General features: G+C 43.7%; 1 protein-coding gene across 1 annotated transcript in view; it reads left to right on the top strand.

The window, feature by feature from the left end:
- WWC1 (WW and C2 domain containing 1) overlaps nucleotides 1-17,177 on the top strand; it is a gene marked incomplete at its 5' end in the record, with an annotated part of 65,938 nt that overhangs the window by 45,807 nt on the left and 2,954 nt on the right. The window contains 12 exons of the mRNA XM_083871999.1: nucleotides 737-979; nucleotides 2,424-2,513; nucleotides 4,760-5,298; nucleotides 9,362-9,470; nucleotides 11,201-11,281; nucleotides 12,168-12,254; nucleotides 12,980-13,172; nucleotides 13,972-14,124; nucleotides 14,637-14,737; nucleotides 15,497-15,644; nucleotides 16,313-16,477; nucleotides 16,908-17,000. Of these exons, the coding sequence (XP_083728125.1) occupies nucleotides 737-979; nucleotides 2,424-2,513; nucleotides 4,760-5,298; nucleotides 9,362-9,470; nucleotides 11,201-11,281; nucleotides 12,168-12,254; nucleotides 12,980-13,172; nucleotides 13,972-14,124; nucleotides 14,637-14,737; nucleotides 15,497-15,644; nucleotides 16,313-16,477; nucleotides 16,908-17,000 (2,002 nt within the window). The remainder of the gene's footprint in view (nucleotides 1-736; nucleotides 980-2,423; nucleotides 2,514-4,759; nucleotides 5,299-9,361; nucleotides 9,471-11,200; nucleotides 11,282-12,167; nucleotides 12,255-12,979; nucleotides 13,173-13,971; nucleotides 14,125-14,636; nucleotides 14,738-15,496; nucleotides 15,645-16,312; nucleotides 16,478-16,907; nucleotides 17,001-17,177) is intronic.

The following is a 17,177-nucleotide window of genomic DNA, read 5'->3' as shown; positions in this document are numbered from 1 at the left end:
TGGTGATACAGGCTTTCAGCTGAAATCTGGAATGATACCTCTAAGGAAAATAGGCTTTGATTCTGATGCAAATAGGCAGCTCTGGATTTTGATAGGATCACATTCCCTGTCCAACTCCTCACATCCTCAAGTACAGGTTGTACCAGAAGTAGTGTAGCTCCTTAATGTGTCCAGAATGCTGTTGGATCAACAGGTGGATTCTTGCAGTAGCAGTATGGAGATACAATTAACTTCCTCATTGTAAGGACAAAAAAAGAGTTTCTAAGCTTTTGACTAACTACTGATCTTTATATGAATTGTATATGGGGAGTACAGAGTTATTTCCATGAAAGTGATTAATGAGTAGGTAATTATCATACCATACCCTCCACACAAACTACTCTGAGGTCACAGCTGTAATGCATATGATACACCTGTAGCATATCTGATCACCTTTTCTGACATCCAGAATTTTTGTTGTATTATTCCCTGACTAGTGAACACTGCATATTAGCTAGAAAATTCATTTTCCATTGTGAACAAACCTGGGTTAAAATCCCATTCTGCATGTGCACGTCCCAGCAGTGCTGTCACTTGGCACCATTTTGGCCAGGGGGACTGAGGGTGGTTGTCCTGGAGCTGAGATTCTTCCTCAGGGCTCTGGAAGATGTTGTTGGTTGTGATGCACCTCTGCGTGTCTGGAGCAAGAGATCAGGCACTCCTCAAGGAGTAACTGCATTTTTTTTTATCTCTGCAGAATAGCAAACCTGAAAATCCAACTGGCTAAGCTTGACAGCGAGGCCTGGCCTGGCGTGCTGGACTCCGAGCGGGATCGCCTGATACTGATTAATGAGAAGGAGGAGCTCTTAAAAGAAATGCGATTTATTAGCCCCAGGAAATGGACCCGAGGAGAGGTGGAGAGGCTGGAGACAGAGAGGAGGCGCCTGGAGGAAGACCTTCAGGCTGCTAGAGACACTCAGAGCAAAGCTCTCACTGAGAGGTGGGTTAGTGGGCACAGGGCAGTGCCTTTTTGGACAAGAGGTAACTGGGAGTAAGCAGCAGCAGCATCCCCTGGCTGACTGCCCACAGCAATGCCCTCACATTCCCAGAACACTCAGAAAGCTTCTGAACTCATCTCCCAAACTGCCCACCTGCAAGTCTTACTGTGCTAGTGGGGAAAGGTGGCTGTTCCTACAACGGATCTTTTATGGGAATGGAAAGAGCGCTCAATATAGCCCAGTGTAGTGTTAGTGTAGTGTAACATTTCTGTATGCAGCCAGCACCTCACAGCAGCTTCTACACTTGCTGTGCAGTCTGGGCCTTGGTAAATGTCAGCAGATGGAATTTTAAATTTCTTAAATTTGCTGTTTGTTCTGAGCATCCTTGTGTGTGATTCCTGTAGGATCTGGTATTTGACAGGGCTGTGGGGTTTGCAGGAAATATCCTGTGAATCTAAACCAGCTGGAAAAAACGCCAACTTTCTTCCCTAATTTTACCTGTGTTGCGGGGGGAGATCTCAGGGGAATGTGCAGTGAGGATGAATACTGCATTAGGCGTTGCCTACAGGTGTTTTACAGTCTGGATGTATTAATGAGGGTGGCTCAGCAGTGTTTCTGGTAGCTGCAGTCTCTTGAACATATATGGAGTAGGCACACTGCTTTCACTCTTGCCTTGGCTCTGTATTTTCATTTCTTCTACACGGTCAGTGTCCAGATGACACCAATTTTCTACATAGGCTTTTTGTGGTTTTATCATGCTGGAAATAATGTAAATGTCTTGGCCATAACATTTTTACCTGCCTGAAGTACCTGTGGTTTGACAAATGGTTCTGGTCTTGCCATAAGGTGAACACCTTCATTTGGGATTTTTGGGAATGTGGCCATTCTAGAGTGTCAAAGACATCACACATTTATAGGGAAGGATTTTGTGTCCAGAGGCCTGTTCAGTTAGGGTGTGAGCACCCATGTGCACATGTGTTTGTCTCAAACTAATTCAGGTGGAAATAAAGCTGAGATGCTGCTAAAGCAAAAAATGTAAACCTGTAATGAGATGGTTAATAACTAAATCAAGTAACCCTTAATCATCCATAGACTTTAATGGAAGGAAATGAAAACATTTATACTTTTATTAGCACAGTAACTATAGGAATGCAATAGTGTATAGTGAGTAAAATCTGCCCAGCTCTTTTGAGGCCTAATCCTAGAAACATGAACTTTTATGGTATCAGCTGTAATTATTTTCTCTTGTGAATGTTTTCAGGACTGAGTTCTGCATTTTAAAAGTTTCTGAAGTTGGTAAACACCTACACACCTTGACCAAATTCTATCCTGTGCATTCCTATCAACTTCTGTAGGATTTCAAAGCAAAACAAGTAGATTTTTCCTTTACTCCTTATTTAAAATAGTAAGTGCTGTTTTAGCTCATCTCTGTCTTTGATCTTTTAGATTGAAGCTGAACAGCAAAAGAAATCAGCTTGTCCGAGAGCTGGAGGAAACCACACGGTTGGTTGCCATGCTGCACACCCAGCTGAAGAGGTAGGTGACCCTTTCAGAAGCTGTGGTTGCTTTTGCTGCACATTGTGCCACTGCCTTTCTCTGCCAACAATTCCAGCTCCCAGCTGAGGGCTGAAAGGCTTTCAGTCCCAGCAGTGACCCAAGGCCCCTGTGTAGTCAGTGGAAGGAGAAGCCTTAGGATCATAGGTTGGTTTAGATGGGCACTTTTCAAAGGGCTGAACAACCTCCTGGTGCTGCCTCTGTCTCACAGCAGGAGTTTGGACAGTCCCTTCTGTTTCAGTAATATTTAGGTGACTGAGGATAGCTGAGATTTATTCACTGAAGTTTGAATTACTGTAGTATTACATTAATAAAGTATGTTAAAGACAGCTTAATGGACAGAAAGTGGAGTGAACCTTACTAATGCAACTGCACGTTAATGTATGAATGATCATATTTCTCTTAATGCCAAGTGTGCTGTTGCTTGAAATGTGGACAATATATAGAGATATCCCTGAATCTGTTGTGGTTCATGTGATGTAAAGAATGGCTTCTGATTCAGGCTGTTTTGCTATTTCAAATAGGGTAATGCATGACTGCAGGCACTAAGGCCAAATCATTTTGCTAAAACTGTATTTTTATAATTCTGATAGCAAGAAAGTTTGGTGGGGTTTTTGTTTGGTTGAGGTTTTTTCCTACCAGTGTGTACTGAATTTACTCTGTTTGTAGCTTCTGCTCCACTTGGATTCTGTTTCATTTTGTGAAGATGACACCGAAAAGACTGGAAAGAAATCATAGTGCAAGACTGACATGTAAATAAGCCAGCATGGAGAATAGCTATCTGTGAGGCTTTTATGCAGTGGAAATGCATCATATTTTCATTTCACCTAGCTGATTAGGGATCTTTTGAGGTGACCAAGAAGCATGTGAAACTAATTTCTTCCTAACCGTGTGCCCAGTGTTCTTGGCATGCTCCTTCATAAGAATAAATGTTTGTTATTAACCCCATAATGCAAAATGTCTGGCATTCAAAGGCATGTACAAAAGGAAGTGGAGCCCAGTTTTTTGATAGGGAAAAGATTGATTTAAAACCCCTCCTTTTTCATAGTAAAGTACACTGAAAAGCCTTAATTTCACTAGGCTGTAAATTCATTAGGCTTCAACAGATGTGTATATACTGCCAATATGCAAAAACATCTATCAGAAGCTTTTTTGAACAAATGTGATGCAGTGCACATCTGTCAGAAGACATTTTCTGCCAAAATTATACTAAATACAGCATACTTGCCTTTTTCTCATAAGGTCATGGACATAATTATACAAATGTAGCTTCCAGCTTTTACCCTATAAATAATAAATAAGGGATTATTAGGCTTATTAATATCTCACTGTTTTTCAGTGGGGCAAGTTAAGCCACTTATCTGAAGTGAGGGTCAATGATGACCAAGGTCTTCAATATGCAGAGCAGGAATGTTGGTCTAAATGGAATTTCCAGAGATGGTACATGTTATAGTCACTGCTGAAATATTGGGTCTCCTGAGCAGAAAACTGTGCTGTGGTGTCTGGACTTTTGCATCTGAACAGACTTCTATGCAGCACCTGCTTAAAATTAATTTTGTTGTCAGTTCTGTTCTGAACCTAGAACTCCAGGGATAAATAAGGCATGTGAATTGATTTCACAGCCCTGCCCCAACTTCTCCCCTTGCTCTCTTGGCCCTGGATTCCATGTAGCAGCCTTTCACATGGACAAATCCTGCCAGCTTTCTGGGAACTGCTGGCTGCTGTGATCTCTGAGGGCCAGTTCCAGGCAGCTGTGATATTGCCTTTTGGCTGCAGGTCCAAGATTGAGGCAAATGCAAGAAAATTTCCACATGGTCAGACAGTTCATTGCAATAACTTCATCTTCTTGCATGGGCCTTGCTGGCTTTTGCGGTCTGCTTTGGAGATTAACAGGAGCCAAAGGGACTGTCCAGAGAGATGCGGGAGGAGGGGGATGGCACTAATTTTAATTGGTCTGAAACTGTTCATTAGAGTTGTTTTGGCTAAGCAAGGACTCTCAGGAGTCTGATGTGGTGAGTAGAAGGTGTACGATTGATGCTGTTTTACTGAGCAGTGACCCACCGTTTGTGCTGTGTAGACTGTGGTTCTGGATTGCTCTGGGGACTAATGCGTGTGGCCTGAGCTAACAAAGCAACTCTTTGTGGGCTTAGAGATGTGGTGACATTGCAGTGTTTTTGTGAGAAATCAGAAAATAACAATGTCATGGTTTTCTGACTTGTTCCCTTCAGTCTCTCCACCAGCATGCTTTCCCTCTCCTCGAGCAGCAGCCCTGGTTCTCTTGCCTCTAGCAGAGGATCTCTGGCCACCTCCAGCCAGGATTCATCCACTTCAGCCAGTTTCACTGATCTCTACTACGAGCACCTGGAGCAGTTGGAGCAGTTGGACTCGGAATATCAAAACAAGCTTGACTTGCTCTTGGAAGGAGCCACTGGGTTTAGGCCATCAGGCTGTATCACCACTATCCACGAGAATGAAGTAGCAAAAACTCAAAAAGCAGACACCACGAGTCGCATGCAGGCTCTGAGGTCCTTGTCTGGTACTCCCAAATCCATGACATCACTGTCCCCAAGGTCATCTCTCTCTTCCCCATCCCCACCTTGCTCTCCACTGGTGATAGACCCACTCCTAACTGGTGATGCCTTTTCAAGCCATATGGATTTTGATGATGCAGAGATAAGTGCAAATCTGTCAGAACTCACCCTGAACACTGGGAATGGCAACTGTAGATTGGAAGAGCCTCGAACAGGAGATAAACATCTAGGTCAAGGTATGGTAAGGAAAGATTTGCATGCACTGCATGCATTTATATTTAATGTCATTCATAAAGCATTGAGAAGCAAGTGTTTCAGAAGCTGTCATCTTGTTAGCTTTATGTTGAGAAATGTTTTCAACTCTGTGTTCTGTCTTGTTTGGGAGGGAGGGTTGGTATTTTAATTTGTACACAAAAATATGATCTAATGAGTCTTGCAGGAGAGTGATTTAGGTGTGTTTTTATTGTAGACAGATACATGTGGACACAAATCACAGGATTTCATGTGCAAATGCAAGTGGTCATGGCAGGATTCCTGGTTTGATTTGGCACTAAACTATTGAGAATGTCATCTATTGTTTTGGGTCTGGGAGACACACAGTGCCATGTTGTTCTGACCAGGCTTTTGAGGAGGGCTGGAAGAGCCACTTAGCTTAATAGTTAACAAATTATAGTAATAACAATCTTTCCCCACCACCTCAGTATGCATAAGATTCTGCTTTGGTTCCCAGTAAATCAGTGGCAATGAATTTATTAATTTCAGCTGTGCAGACATGTCAAGGCTGTGCTCAAATTCTGCTGTTTTGGTCTCTTAGCAACAAAAAACGTGTTTAGATTGTAAGGATGATAAAATAAGACATTTAGACATAGTGGATGTTCTCATATATGCATATGGCTTGTTGATGGGTGGGAAGGGTTCATCCTTTTTTGGAATGGATGGGCTGAAGGGGATGGAAAGCAGTTGGTACAGCCAGGGCACAGTGCTGGGGCCTGTCTGAAGCCCTTGTGACTGTAGTTGGGTTAAATCCAATGAGTGAAAGGACTGGATTTGTAGCTGCAGTGAGGAAGAGCTTTAAAGGCAATATAAACTTGCAAGCTCTAGTCCTATGAACCAGCAGTACAGTTTGCTTCTGTTTTTCGTGGGATTATTGAACAGCCTGTGTGAATAAGGGGAACTAGTACCATGTTATCACCGCCTTCTGCAATAAGAAGGCTGACACAATTTAAAACACAATAAAAAACACAAGTGCAAATCTCCCCCTTTGAGCTACCATTTTGCTGCAAGCAAGAGGTATTATGCATTTGAGTAGGAAACACTAATTATTCTTATTAGAACTGGGCACTGATTAGTTTTAACCTTTTTAGCTCTTCGAGGTTTGCCAAGGCTGTTAAAGTGAAAGCTCAGGTGTTAAGCAGATTAAGCGATTACTGCTGTTAGCCAGTCAGCAGACAAAATAATCACCATAAGTAGTTTATTTCAGGGCAATAACGAGATGAGATTCTACTCCTCAGGCATTTTGGGGGTGGGGGGTTTAGTGTAACACCCGAAATTCAGGGGCTGGCTCTGGGGTGGTCAGTGCTGGGCAAAGCACACTCACATGTCCTGGGAGCAGAGCTGAACAGAACATCTGAGGGCTTTGCTGCTGCCTTCTGCTAGAGCTGAACCTCCTCTAGCATTGAAACTGAAATAAGGTTGTCTTTCTCACCTGAAGAACACCTGAGAAATTTAGGGGAAACTAATAGCAAAGCCTGGAATCTGGCAGAGTCCAGCATTCCCTGATTAAATGATCTGGATGTGAGGACAGTGCATGACATCCTTCAAAGCCTGTGGAAGGGCAAATGGCAGTAAAAGAAGAGAAAACTTCAAATTCTTGATGGGAGTGAAAAAAAAAGGTGAAACAACACAGGTAGTGTTATCCACCTGCTTGGAAAAATGGAGTAGAGTTGAGTCAGTTCTGAACTCTTCCATAAACTTCCTTATTACTGTGATATCTCCTCACAGACCTAAGGCTAAAAACTGGAAGTCCAAATTTTGTGTTAATTAGCTGCATGAAAGGGTTGAGCTTTCCAAGTCTTTTGGAAAACCAGTAAAGAAAGGAGTGGCTGGAATTGTTGTCAGGGAACCATTCATCTTTATTCAGCTGCACACTGTAGCACCCTGCTGTACAGAACTCATTTCACTGTTGTGCACTTTCTGTATTCACCCCCCTTGGCCCTGAGGTGCTTGGGGGAGGTGGTCAACAATGAGCCTTTCTGGGTTGGGATGACTCCATGGCATTGGGAACTGAGGGAGGAAGAGAGGTTTGGTATGTGCAGGCCAACCTGCAGTGCCTTTCCCAGTGAGTCAGTCCCACGTTAAGGGATTCCCAGAGCAGCATTTGGTGTGTAAAACTCAAAGAATCAGATTTAGGAAGCCAGGCAGTGGGGAAGAAGTTCTTTTCCTATTAAAACTATGGACTAGGAGGTATGAAGGAGCATTAAGAAGTTTTGACCCTGCCCACATACTTCTAGCACAGACTGTGATCCACAGCACTGCAAGGGCCTGGCCCTGGCACCTGGCAGGAGGGGCAGGATGGATTAAACCAGGAATGCCTGTGTTAAATGGATCCATTTGTTTTAGTTAATGACTGATACATTGTGTTACAGGTGCTAACTTCTATTCATGTGGATTGGCCTCTGGGGAAAAGGTCTGGACGTTCTATTTCTGTCCAGTGCTTCCATGGGGGTACCAAGATGAGAAATGCCATTTGGTGGTAGTGTCAAAAAATCTGTGGATAAATGGGCCCAAAATGGCCCAGGTGTCTCAAAGGATTGGGGTTACCTGTAGCACCCTCTGCTGTTGGCTTACAAGTCCTTATGGTATTCCATAACCCTTGCACACTTTTCCACCAGTTTATTCAAAGCTGGATTTAATTCTTTAAGTGGCTTTGTGAGACTGTGAAGAAAACACCCAAAAAAATCTGAAAAAACAAACTCAAGCCCTAGAAAACCAACCAAAACCCAAACTTGCTTTTTAATAAAGAAAATATGCTTTAGAAACCATATATTGGTTTAGGGCATGTGCTTGTGTAAGTCTATGGGAAAGAAGGACCTCTTCTGAAGAACAAAAGCCTCTTAGAGAGGAGTGTACTGCTGTGCTGCTGTGGGGTTCCAGCTGCTCCCAGGGTGACACATGGCACCTCCTCACTCTTGGAGCAGGTCTCCCACATCCCTGAGGACGAGAGCCAAGAGTTGGGTACGGCCCAGCACTCGTTAGCCACGTTGGCAGATGGAGCTCTCCAGACTCTTGGCTGCAGCTCCTCTCCACTGAAATATTTAAGTAGAAAGATGCAGAATATGCACGTTTCCAGGGAGAATCTTTTCTCTGTGTTGAAGCACAAGAAATTTATGTGAGATATCACCTCTGTGCAAAACTTGCTTCACCTTCTTTAGTTTCTCTTCCCTACCTCCTTTTCCCTGCATTCCTGCATATGACTGCTCTTTTAATTCCTATAACTCTCTTTCTCTCCACGTTCAGCTAGTTAACCTGGTCTTTCTGCACCTGCCTTTTGTCCCGTGTACACAAACATTTTGGATTTAGGTGGGTTTTTTTTTTTGCTGTTCCCCGCACAAAGCTAAACTTGGTGTAACCTCTCCAGGTGGGATATGCAGCTCCATATGATCCATACCTGGCCAGAGCCTGCCCAGCAGTGCCTGCCCACCCACTGTTCTCTGGGTGGATGGGAGCAGATGTTGCTGCCTGCCTAAGAGTGCCTTTGCAGTAGGAGCTGGTTTATTGGTTCATATTTATATGTTCACTAGAGTTTAGAAGTCCTGCTGCTTCTGAATGTTGCTCATCGTGTCATGGCTACCTCCCTGCCTGTCCAGGGCTTTGGAACCCATCTTTTCTCCTGGCATCTCCTGCAAGAATCTGTGCCCAGGGAGGTGCCAGGGCAGGCAGCTGTAACACACTGGGCCCAACCCATGTGTAACCCCAGCCCTCATGCTGCTGCAGGGCCCAGGGAATAAATGGGCACTCACCCTCTCTCAACTCCACCACACACCCTATTCCTCCTGTTTTCCTGAGACTTTTTATTCTCCAGGTCAGTTTGGCCCATTCTCTCACTTCAAGGCTACCTTTCAGCTCAGCCTGCCCTACCTGTGTCCTCTCTGTCTTCAGAAATGTGCTGTTGCTTAACAATACCTCGCTGGGAAAAAAAAATGCAATTCAAGGGAAGGATAAGAAGAAAAGCTGCTGCCTATCCAGACAGTTCATTGTCCTTAACACCTGCTTTTGGTTTTCCTCTGTGTTGTCTGATAGGTGTGAACACAGCTGGAGGGACGGCACTGAAGGTGGCAGGTGTGTCAGCTGCAGTGTCTGATGAGTCTGTTGCTGGAGACAGTGGCGTGTATGAGGCCTCTGTACAAAGGTACACACCAGATCTCTCTCCAGGATGAAGCCAATGACTTGGCTTTGCACAAAAGTCAGCTGGAATACTGCTGGTTATGACCTTTCTTTCTAACATGGTGGCTAAAGTTCGCAATCTCAGGTTTCTTAATACTTCTGAAAAAACTATGAGTAGGTTGAATTTGATTGTCAAAATGACCTATGCTTCCCATAACAGAAGCAGCTGAAAGGAAGCTCACAGAGAACTGTTTGAACAGCTGGCATGTTTGTGAAGGTGCTGCTAAGCTGTGGCTGCTGCCTTGATGGGGGGAAGGGGAGCCATCTGGCAGGTGGAAAGCTCCTCTCCTCTCAGTCGGTGACAGCCCTCAGTCAGTGTGAGAGGACTTTGGGATGTTTAAGGAAGAGAGCAGGAGCACCTTGAACTGCCTGGTGGATGTGCACATGCAGTGATGCAGTTCCCAGGTGCTTGGGGCAAGAGCAGGATGTGATGCCCACAAGACCTTTGCCACTAAGGGCACAGCTGGGAGTCACTGCTCTTGCTGGCTTTCTGGATAGTCTGTGGGGGCTTTGTCAAAAAGTTCACTGAAGGTACTGATCTTACCTGTACCTGGTTTGGCTGCATCTAACCTGGGTTTTCCTACTGTTTTTATTAGCACTGAGGTGAATTACAGGGTCGTTAGTTGCAAAACACAACTGTAGAGGTGAAATATCGCTCATCTCAGATCCCCCCATTCATTAGTTATCTTAATTAACTCTCTAGATAAATGAGTAATTTTTATGTTTACAGCACAATTCACTTTGACAAGGGAGTGCAATGCTTTTGTAAATTAGAGCTCCTGGGCTCAAGCAGTCACTTGGGAGTCCCAGGCCCCCTGTGTCCCTTCAGTGGGGTAGGGAGCTCTGTGGAGAGGGGAGTGGGGCAATCCCAGAAGGCATCCCATGCACACTCACATGTGATGTTAGTGTTGTTTGGGTTATCAGCTTGCCAGCCCCTGTGGTGCCCACAGTGTCATTTTGGTGCCTCTCCAAGTGGTGAGGGTGGGATGAGCCACCCTCTGCAGCTAAAATGTGATGAAATGCAAGAGAGTGCTAAGCAGTAATACAGAAAACACTTAGAAGAGAAGAATGTTAATCCTGTTTTCATGTGCTACAATATAGCCTCTTGAGTCAATTAGACAATGAATGTAGTTTTGGGGACTTTCAGTGCATAAAAAACTTGGGAGGAGGAATACATTTGGAGGAAAATGATGCAGAATAGCTGTTTCCAGCAAAGCCAGTCAGTGTACTCTGTCACTTTTAATGTGCTTAAGAAAGTTTGATTTCTTAAAGAAACAAAGGAATTACTTAAATCTAATAAAAGTTGAGAATTTTTGCTGTCATGATGCAGGACAGGATTGCAGTTGTTAAGTCGTATTTCTCTTGCTGGGCAGTCAGCCGTTTTTACTAAAAACCAGTCAAGGGAACCCTTTAAAAATCCCCCACTGCCTTATTTTTGCAGTCTTTTGTGTGGCTTTTTTTTTTTTTTTTTGGCAGTGAAGAGGGAAGACATATGACTTTCTGCTGATAAGCGCTGTAATACATACCTCTAAGGCTGATTGCACTTACTTCTTAAATGGGCTTTCTTTTAGCTGCTAATTTTACAAAATCTATATACCAAACCACTGAATGGAAGGGAAAAGATCTTGTATCACCTAAATGCAAACACTTCAATAAGAGGCAAATCAAATCCTTAATTGTCTTGATTCCTTTCAGACCTTGTGTGTCAGAAATGATGGTGTTTGACAGTGATGATACAGAAGCAGTTGGAACAGCCAAAGTGCAAATTGCAATGAGGTATGTGCAACATATTTTACTGGATTTTCCTTCCAGTGGAAAGAATGATAAATGGGATTTTAAAAGATAGTGCTTTCTGTGCTGTTTTCTTCTCCTGTCCTATTAGTATTAACTAACTAATGCCCTTTTTTAGTGTAATTAAGAATTACAATTCACTCCAGGAGGTTCTTGGCCCAGTTGCCCTCTTTCATGTCAGTGGAAATCAGCTGGTGATACTGTGGTATGAGGGTGCAGACCAGCAACAAGGCACTGGCAGTGCTGGGCTGGAGAAAGCCTTTGGCTGGATTGCAGAATCCTTAAGGGTGCAGCTTGGGAAGGGAAAACTGCTGAGAATAAGTGGCAGTCGCAATCCCTGACCTCATGTGGATCCCACAGTAGTGAGTAAGGTGTAGGAGGCAGGCACAGAGGCATCCTCCTTAAATGACTTTTTGGAAGTTATGTAGGATTTGAGAAAAATAAATAGTACAAGACTCATTTGTCAAGGCCATCCAAAGTAAAAGGTTACTCATCACATCCTTGCTGTTGTACTTCAAGTATTTTTACTTGTAACTTTTCTATATTGCAGCCTCTCAAAAAACTGTAGCTACAATGCAGCAATTTAACCAGACCCCAGGAAAAACAGTGTACATTAGGTCAAATCTACAGTCTATTGTGTCTGAATCCTTAAGTTCTGGATGTTCTGGACTGTTCTGCATTCTGAATGTTCTGGTAGCAAAACTTGATGTAATAGGAAGCTGGTTTTGTTTTAAACTAGGGGCATTTCATGGTCCCATTATAGTGTTGTCTTGTTTGTAAATTTTTTGTGTTCTTTGTGTGGAATACTCAGCCACAGAGTCCAAGGCAGACTTCTCTAATAATAATGTTTTTCTGTGTCTTTCTGATTCAGATATGATGACAAAAATAAACAATTTGCAATATTGGTCATCCAGCTGAGTAATGTTCCAGCATTGCTGTTACAACAAGATCAAAAAGTGTAAGTGGGTGAAATAAACACTTGATATATTTGTGTTGGATCCCAGTGAGAATGAAAGTGAGATTGGTTTATGATTTTTCACACTCTTAAAAATTTACCCCTCCTGAAATGTTTTTATACTTTGTATGGTGACACTTACGAACTAATAAACCTGTAAACTGAAATAAGGTGCAGTTTTTTCCTCAAGGTCTGTATTTGCTAGGGAAGGACTTGCCTGGAATTAGTACTGGCTGGTCAGGTTCTTAATTGTAGCAGTGCCTTGAGCACCTGCATTGAGTGAAGAGAGGGAGTTTGTCCTGCTGCAGAACTCCTTGGATACCTGTACAGGAGTGAGAAAATGTGCAGCTACTGCTAGACTCATTCCAAGCACAAGGTCTTTAAATTCAGCTGCGTGCTGAATAAGCTGACAAAAATTGGATTCATTTTTACTGCTCCTACCTACATAAGATAGGTATGTGAGCAGTGTGACAGGTTGCTAAACAACCATGTAAAACAGGATCCCACAATGTCTGATCACAGGGTTCAGAAGGATGAAGTCTGGGGCACCTCGTGCCATTTCACATCTCTGATGCCATGTCAAGATGTTCCTTTTTTCTCAGTTGACTGCAGCTCCAAAGAACAGGAAAGGACAGGGGTGCCCACAGTGCTTAGGCTGACTTTCTCCGAGGGGTTTGTGGGGGAGCTGCACACTCTAGGGCAGTGCTGAGGGCAGTGTGTCCCCACAGGAATATCCGTGTGGCTGTGCTGCCCTGCTCAGAGAGCACCAGCTGCCTGTTCCGCACCCGGCCCGTGGAGCCTTCCGACAATCTCGTGTACAATGAGCTCTTCTGGGTTTCCATCTCCTACCCGGCCTTACGCCACAAGACTTTAAGAGTTGATGTTTGCACTGTAGATAAGTCTCACCTTGAAGAATGTTTGGTGAGTATCCAGCTCTATTTTAATAGCTTTGTGTTTGTTTCCTCTTTTTAATTAGGCATGATGTTACACTCTTGAGGTATGGCAATTTCTGTGAAAGCCTTCCTGATTATCTTCAGCTATGTGGTCTCTCCCCCACAGCATTGTTCTTTGCAATGACAATTCTCATCAGGAAAAACAATTATGAGATAAATGTTCTGTTACAAAACTACCTTGTCAGACCACTAGATATTTCTCCTTTGCGATTTGATGCCAAACTCTAACTAGTTTTCTTCCGTTTGGAAACATTTATGGTATTGCAATTGAGAACCAATTGCTTTGGTTTTGGATATATCAGGTTGTGTACTAAATGTAATGTATTAAAAAATGACAAGGCAGATGAAGAGAAATGGGATATACAAAGCTCGAACATCTAGGTTTGGGCAGTGATTTTTGTCAGCCTTGCAAATTTCTTGAAAGGGAGGCATCCCCTCCTGTTCCATTCTCTTTGTTCCCTTCTCTTTCTCATTGAAGCTCTGGCTGTAATTTCTCCCTGCTGCAGTAGCACTGTTATGTCTGGATTCTTGTACAGTGGAGCTGTGGTGAAACAGTTGCTACTTCGATTAGAAGCTCTTCACAGTGCTAAAAATGATTAAACATAAAGCATCACTAGTGGTGTTGAAATGGGATAAACAGGCAATTTTTCGTGTTGTTGAATTTGCCAAAATCAAGCAGTCCTAGATTTTCACTCTGATTTCTTCTGACTGGTGTGGTAGTTGTTCATTTTAGCATTACATTAAAACTGTGTTCTTGCTCTCAATAGGGTGGAGCACAAATTAGCCTTGCTGAAATATGTAGATCCGGAGAGAAATCAACACGTTGGTATAACCTCCTTAGTTATAAATATCAGCAGAAGCAAAACAGGAAAAGTAAACAAGGAAACAGCCACTCTGAAGTATCCCGCACTGAAAAAACAGTAAGATCAACTGCTTAAATTGAACAAATCTCTTCTAAACAGGACTATCAAGAGGGTTTGTGTGGCTGTTACTATGGAGAAGTGAAGGCTGGTGTGTTTATATTTACCACTTGAATGTGTTGTTAGGTGCAGCAAAATAATTAAGTTGTTGATTCCAGATATGCCCTTGTCCTGGGCTAAACACTTACTGAAATGTGCTGCTCAGGAAGCTGAGGGATGTGGGACGTGGTGTAAGGATGTGTGAGCTCCACCAGGCAGTTCTCAGTGCTGCCATGAACTTGCTGGGCAATTCAAGACAGAGTTGGCACGTGCAGGCACAGAAGGTGCTCGGGCTGGAGCTGCACACCTGCACATGCTGGGGGAGCTGGGCCAGCTGTGCTCACAGGGCTGCACTGAGCTCTGTGTGTGCACTGGGGCTGGGGGCTGCTCTGGGGCTCTTCTCACCACAGAGGCTGGGCATGCTGCAGTCTCTGAGAGTCATTTCTTCACAAGAATCCTCTTTCTCCCCTCAGGACTCTGTCTCAGCACTCTTAGAGCAGACAGCTGTTGAACTGGAAGCTGTGGAGAAGAAACTGGAGGAAAGCAGAAGCACTTTAACTAGTGGAGAGAGCTGGTAGGTGGCATTCCACCATCTTGTTGCTGTGGAATGATCAGAGCATTTGGGTGCAGAGAAAAAAACAAATGATACCAAGCTGTGGGAGGCTTCTTTTTTCTGTGTTTTGGTGAAAAATCCTGTTTCTTCTGTTCTGTACATCATGCTTAGAGAATGAGAACAAAGCTGATAAATGTTGAAAATTGTCAGTAGCACTATGCTAATTTTGTTATTTGTACAGTCTTCTATGGATGCCCTGAAAATTCTACTCTTTGGTGCACAAGGCTTTGCTTGAATTTTAATGTGGCTGTTCTTTATGTGGTTCAGATTCACATTTCCTTTTTGAAAATTTGAAATAGAAAGCAAGCCTGACCAATGAGATTGATGGAGAAGCCTGCTGTGAGTTTAAGGGAGCTGAAAAGGGTGTTTTAAAAATGCTTCAATTTTATGCAGTAACACTTTTTAACTAAGATTAATGGCATCCTGAGAGCTCCCCTCAAGATACACTTGCCTTAAACTCAGACCACATGGCTGAACCCTCGTCTTGCTTCTTTTGAAGCCAGATCAGCATGAAGTTTTTGGCTGTAATGTGGTCTTTTGGTGCAGCTTTTCTCCTTTCTAAGCCTGTGTTTGTGTAATCTCAGTGGCTGCAGGGCCTGTCAGGTGCACCTGGCTGCCTTGGGGATGTGTTTCTGTCCAGCAGCTTACAGAGACACCTGCTCCAGCAACCAGAGTTTTGTCCACAAGAGGCCAGTTCAATAACAAAGCTGTTCCTTTCAGGCAAGATGAAGAGGTTCCTGACCTGGAAGAACAGGATGAGATCAGTGAAAATGAAGCAGAGGAGGAGGAAGAATTCTGTGCTGGAAAATCACTGTGGGAAACAGAAGAAAGTCTAAATTCCCAGCTGCACACAGAGATAGCAGTGAAGGTACAGTCAAAGGCCTTTTGAACAGAAAGATGATTTAAGCTTCCCATTTCTCAGCTGACTGGGTTGTTGCTGAGCTGAGCAAGGCTATACAGCAGTTTTTTGAAAGTTTATCATTGATGATTAAATGTTATCTACCTGAAATCTTTGTAAATAACTCTGTGTGACCATTTTGTCCCACAGTTAGTACAGCACCATTTCGTGCCTTCTTTTTGCTGCTCATGAAAACTGTTTTCATTAATGTGACAGTGGTTTTGACCTTGTTTAATTCTGAATGGAGCTGTAGTCAAACAGGGGTGTGCTGTATGCAGCTCTCTCTGTACATCAGTTTGGATCTTTGCTGCAGATGCACAATAAGTAAGGTAATGGTTTTTAAAATCATACCTGCTCTCTGTGGGGTTGTGAGGTGTATTGGATCCACAGGCAAAGCCCCTTGGAATCCATTGTGTTGTACAGCAATCAGTGGATGCAGAGCCCTTAGGGAGCAATCAGGTAATGCAGCAGAGCTCCAGGAGTGAAGTGTCAGGACACATTGCATGAGAAGGGCTAAAGAATGTCTGTGTTTGAATGCAGCAAGCCCAGATGGGGCACAGGTGGCTGTCACACAGCCCTGGGGGTGTGTCCTGGGCACATGGAAAGCTGGAATTTACACTGCACTGTGTGTCTTTCAGGTGGACAAAGAGACCAACACAGAGAGCCTTGCACAGTCCTCGACTGTTGTTCGTCCAAAAGACAAAAGAGCAGCAAACCCACCCCAAACTCAGTTTGTCAGGGGCAGCACCATCATCCGCTCAAAAACGTTTTCCCCAGGACCACAGAGTCAGTACGTGTGTCGGGTAAGGAACATGGAACACTCAGCTTCTAAGGGCTTGTTTTCACTCAGTCTGAATTCCTCACAGAAACCCAACAGTGCTTTCTTCTCTCCCCCTCTGACTTCAGAAGTTGCTCTGTCCTCACATATATGTGTGCATATATATTTGTGGCACATGCAGCTTGTTGAGATGCCCAAACTGACTCGGAAGGCACTAATCATAGCCTAACTTAGTGCCCCTCTTTGCTCACAGCCTGCTCCCAAAGAGGGACAGAGTTCAAGGCTTGTGGCAGGATCTGGCTGTGCCAGTGCATGTTGTCTGCCCAGACTGGGGTGACAGCTGCCTGCCTTTCACAAAACGTAATAGTTCTGCCTCTGGTCTCACTGGTAGTGTGTGTATGCACTGCTTGTATTTCTTTCATGAAAAATTTGTGTTTTCCACCTTGTTTTAAAAGCTGAACCGCAGTGATAGTGACAGTTCCACACTATCCAAGAAGCCTCCCTTCGTTCGGAATGCAATGGAGAGACGAAGCGTCAGAGTCAAACGGGTAAGAACATCACCACTCTTTTTTTTTTCTAGCACAGACAAAAACCAGAAAACTGTTTTAAAGGAAAAAATTGCAAAATAAATCAGTTTGCCACATGCTTTCATTCACAACCTTTTCTTTGTGTGCAAGAAGCCTCTCAAGGATTCTTTGAAATACCAGATTATGACAGGAACTCGT

The sequence above is a fragment of the Zosterops lateralis genome (assembly GCF_965231275.1).
Source record: "Zosterops lateralis genome assembly, chromosome: 14".
NCBI classification, from domain to species: Eukaryota; Metazoa; Chordata; class Aves; order Passeriformes; family Zosteropidae; genus Zosterops; species Zosterops lateralis.
The sequence above is the reverse complement of the archived record's forward strand: the minus strand, read 5'-3'. Positions and strand labels throughout refer to the sequence as shown.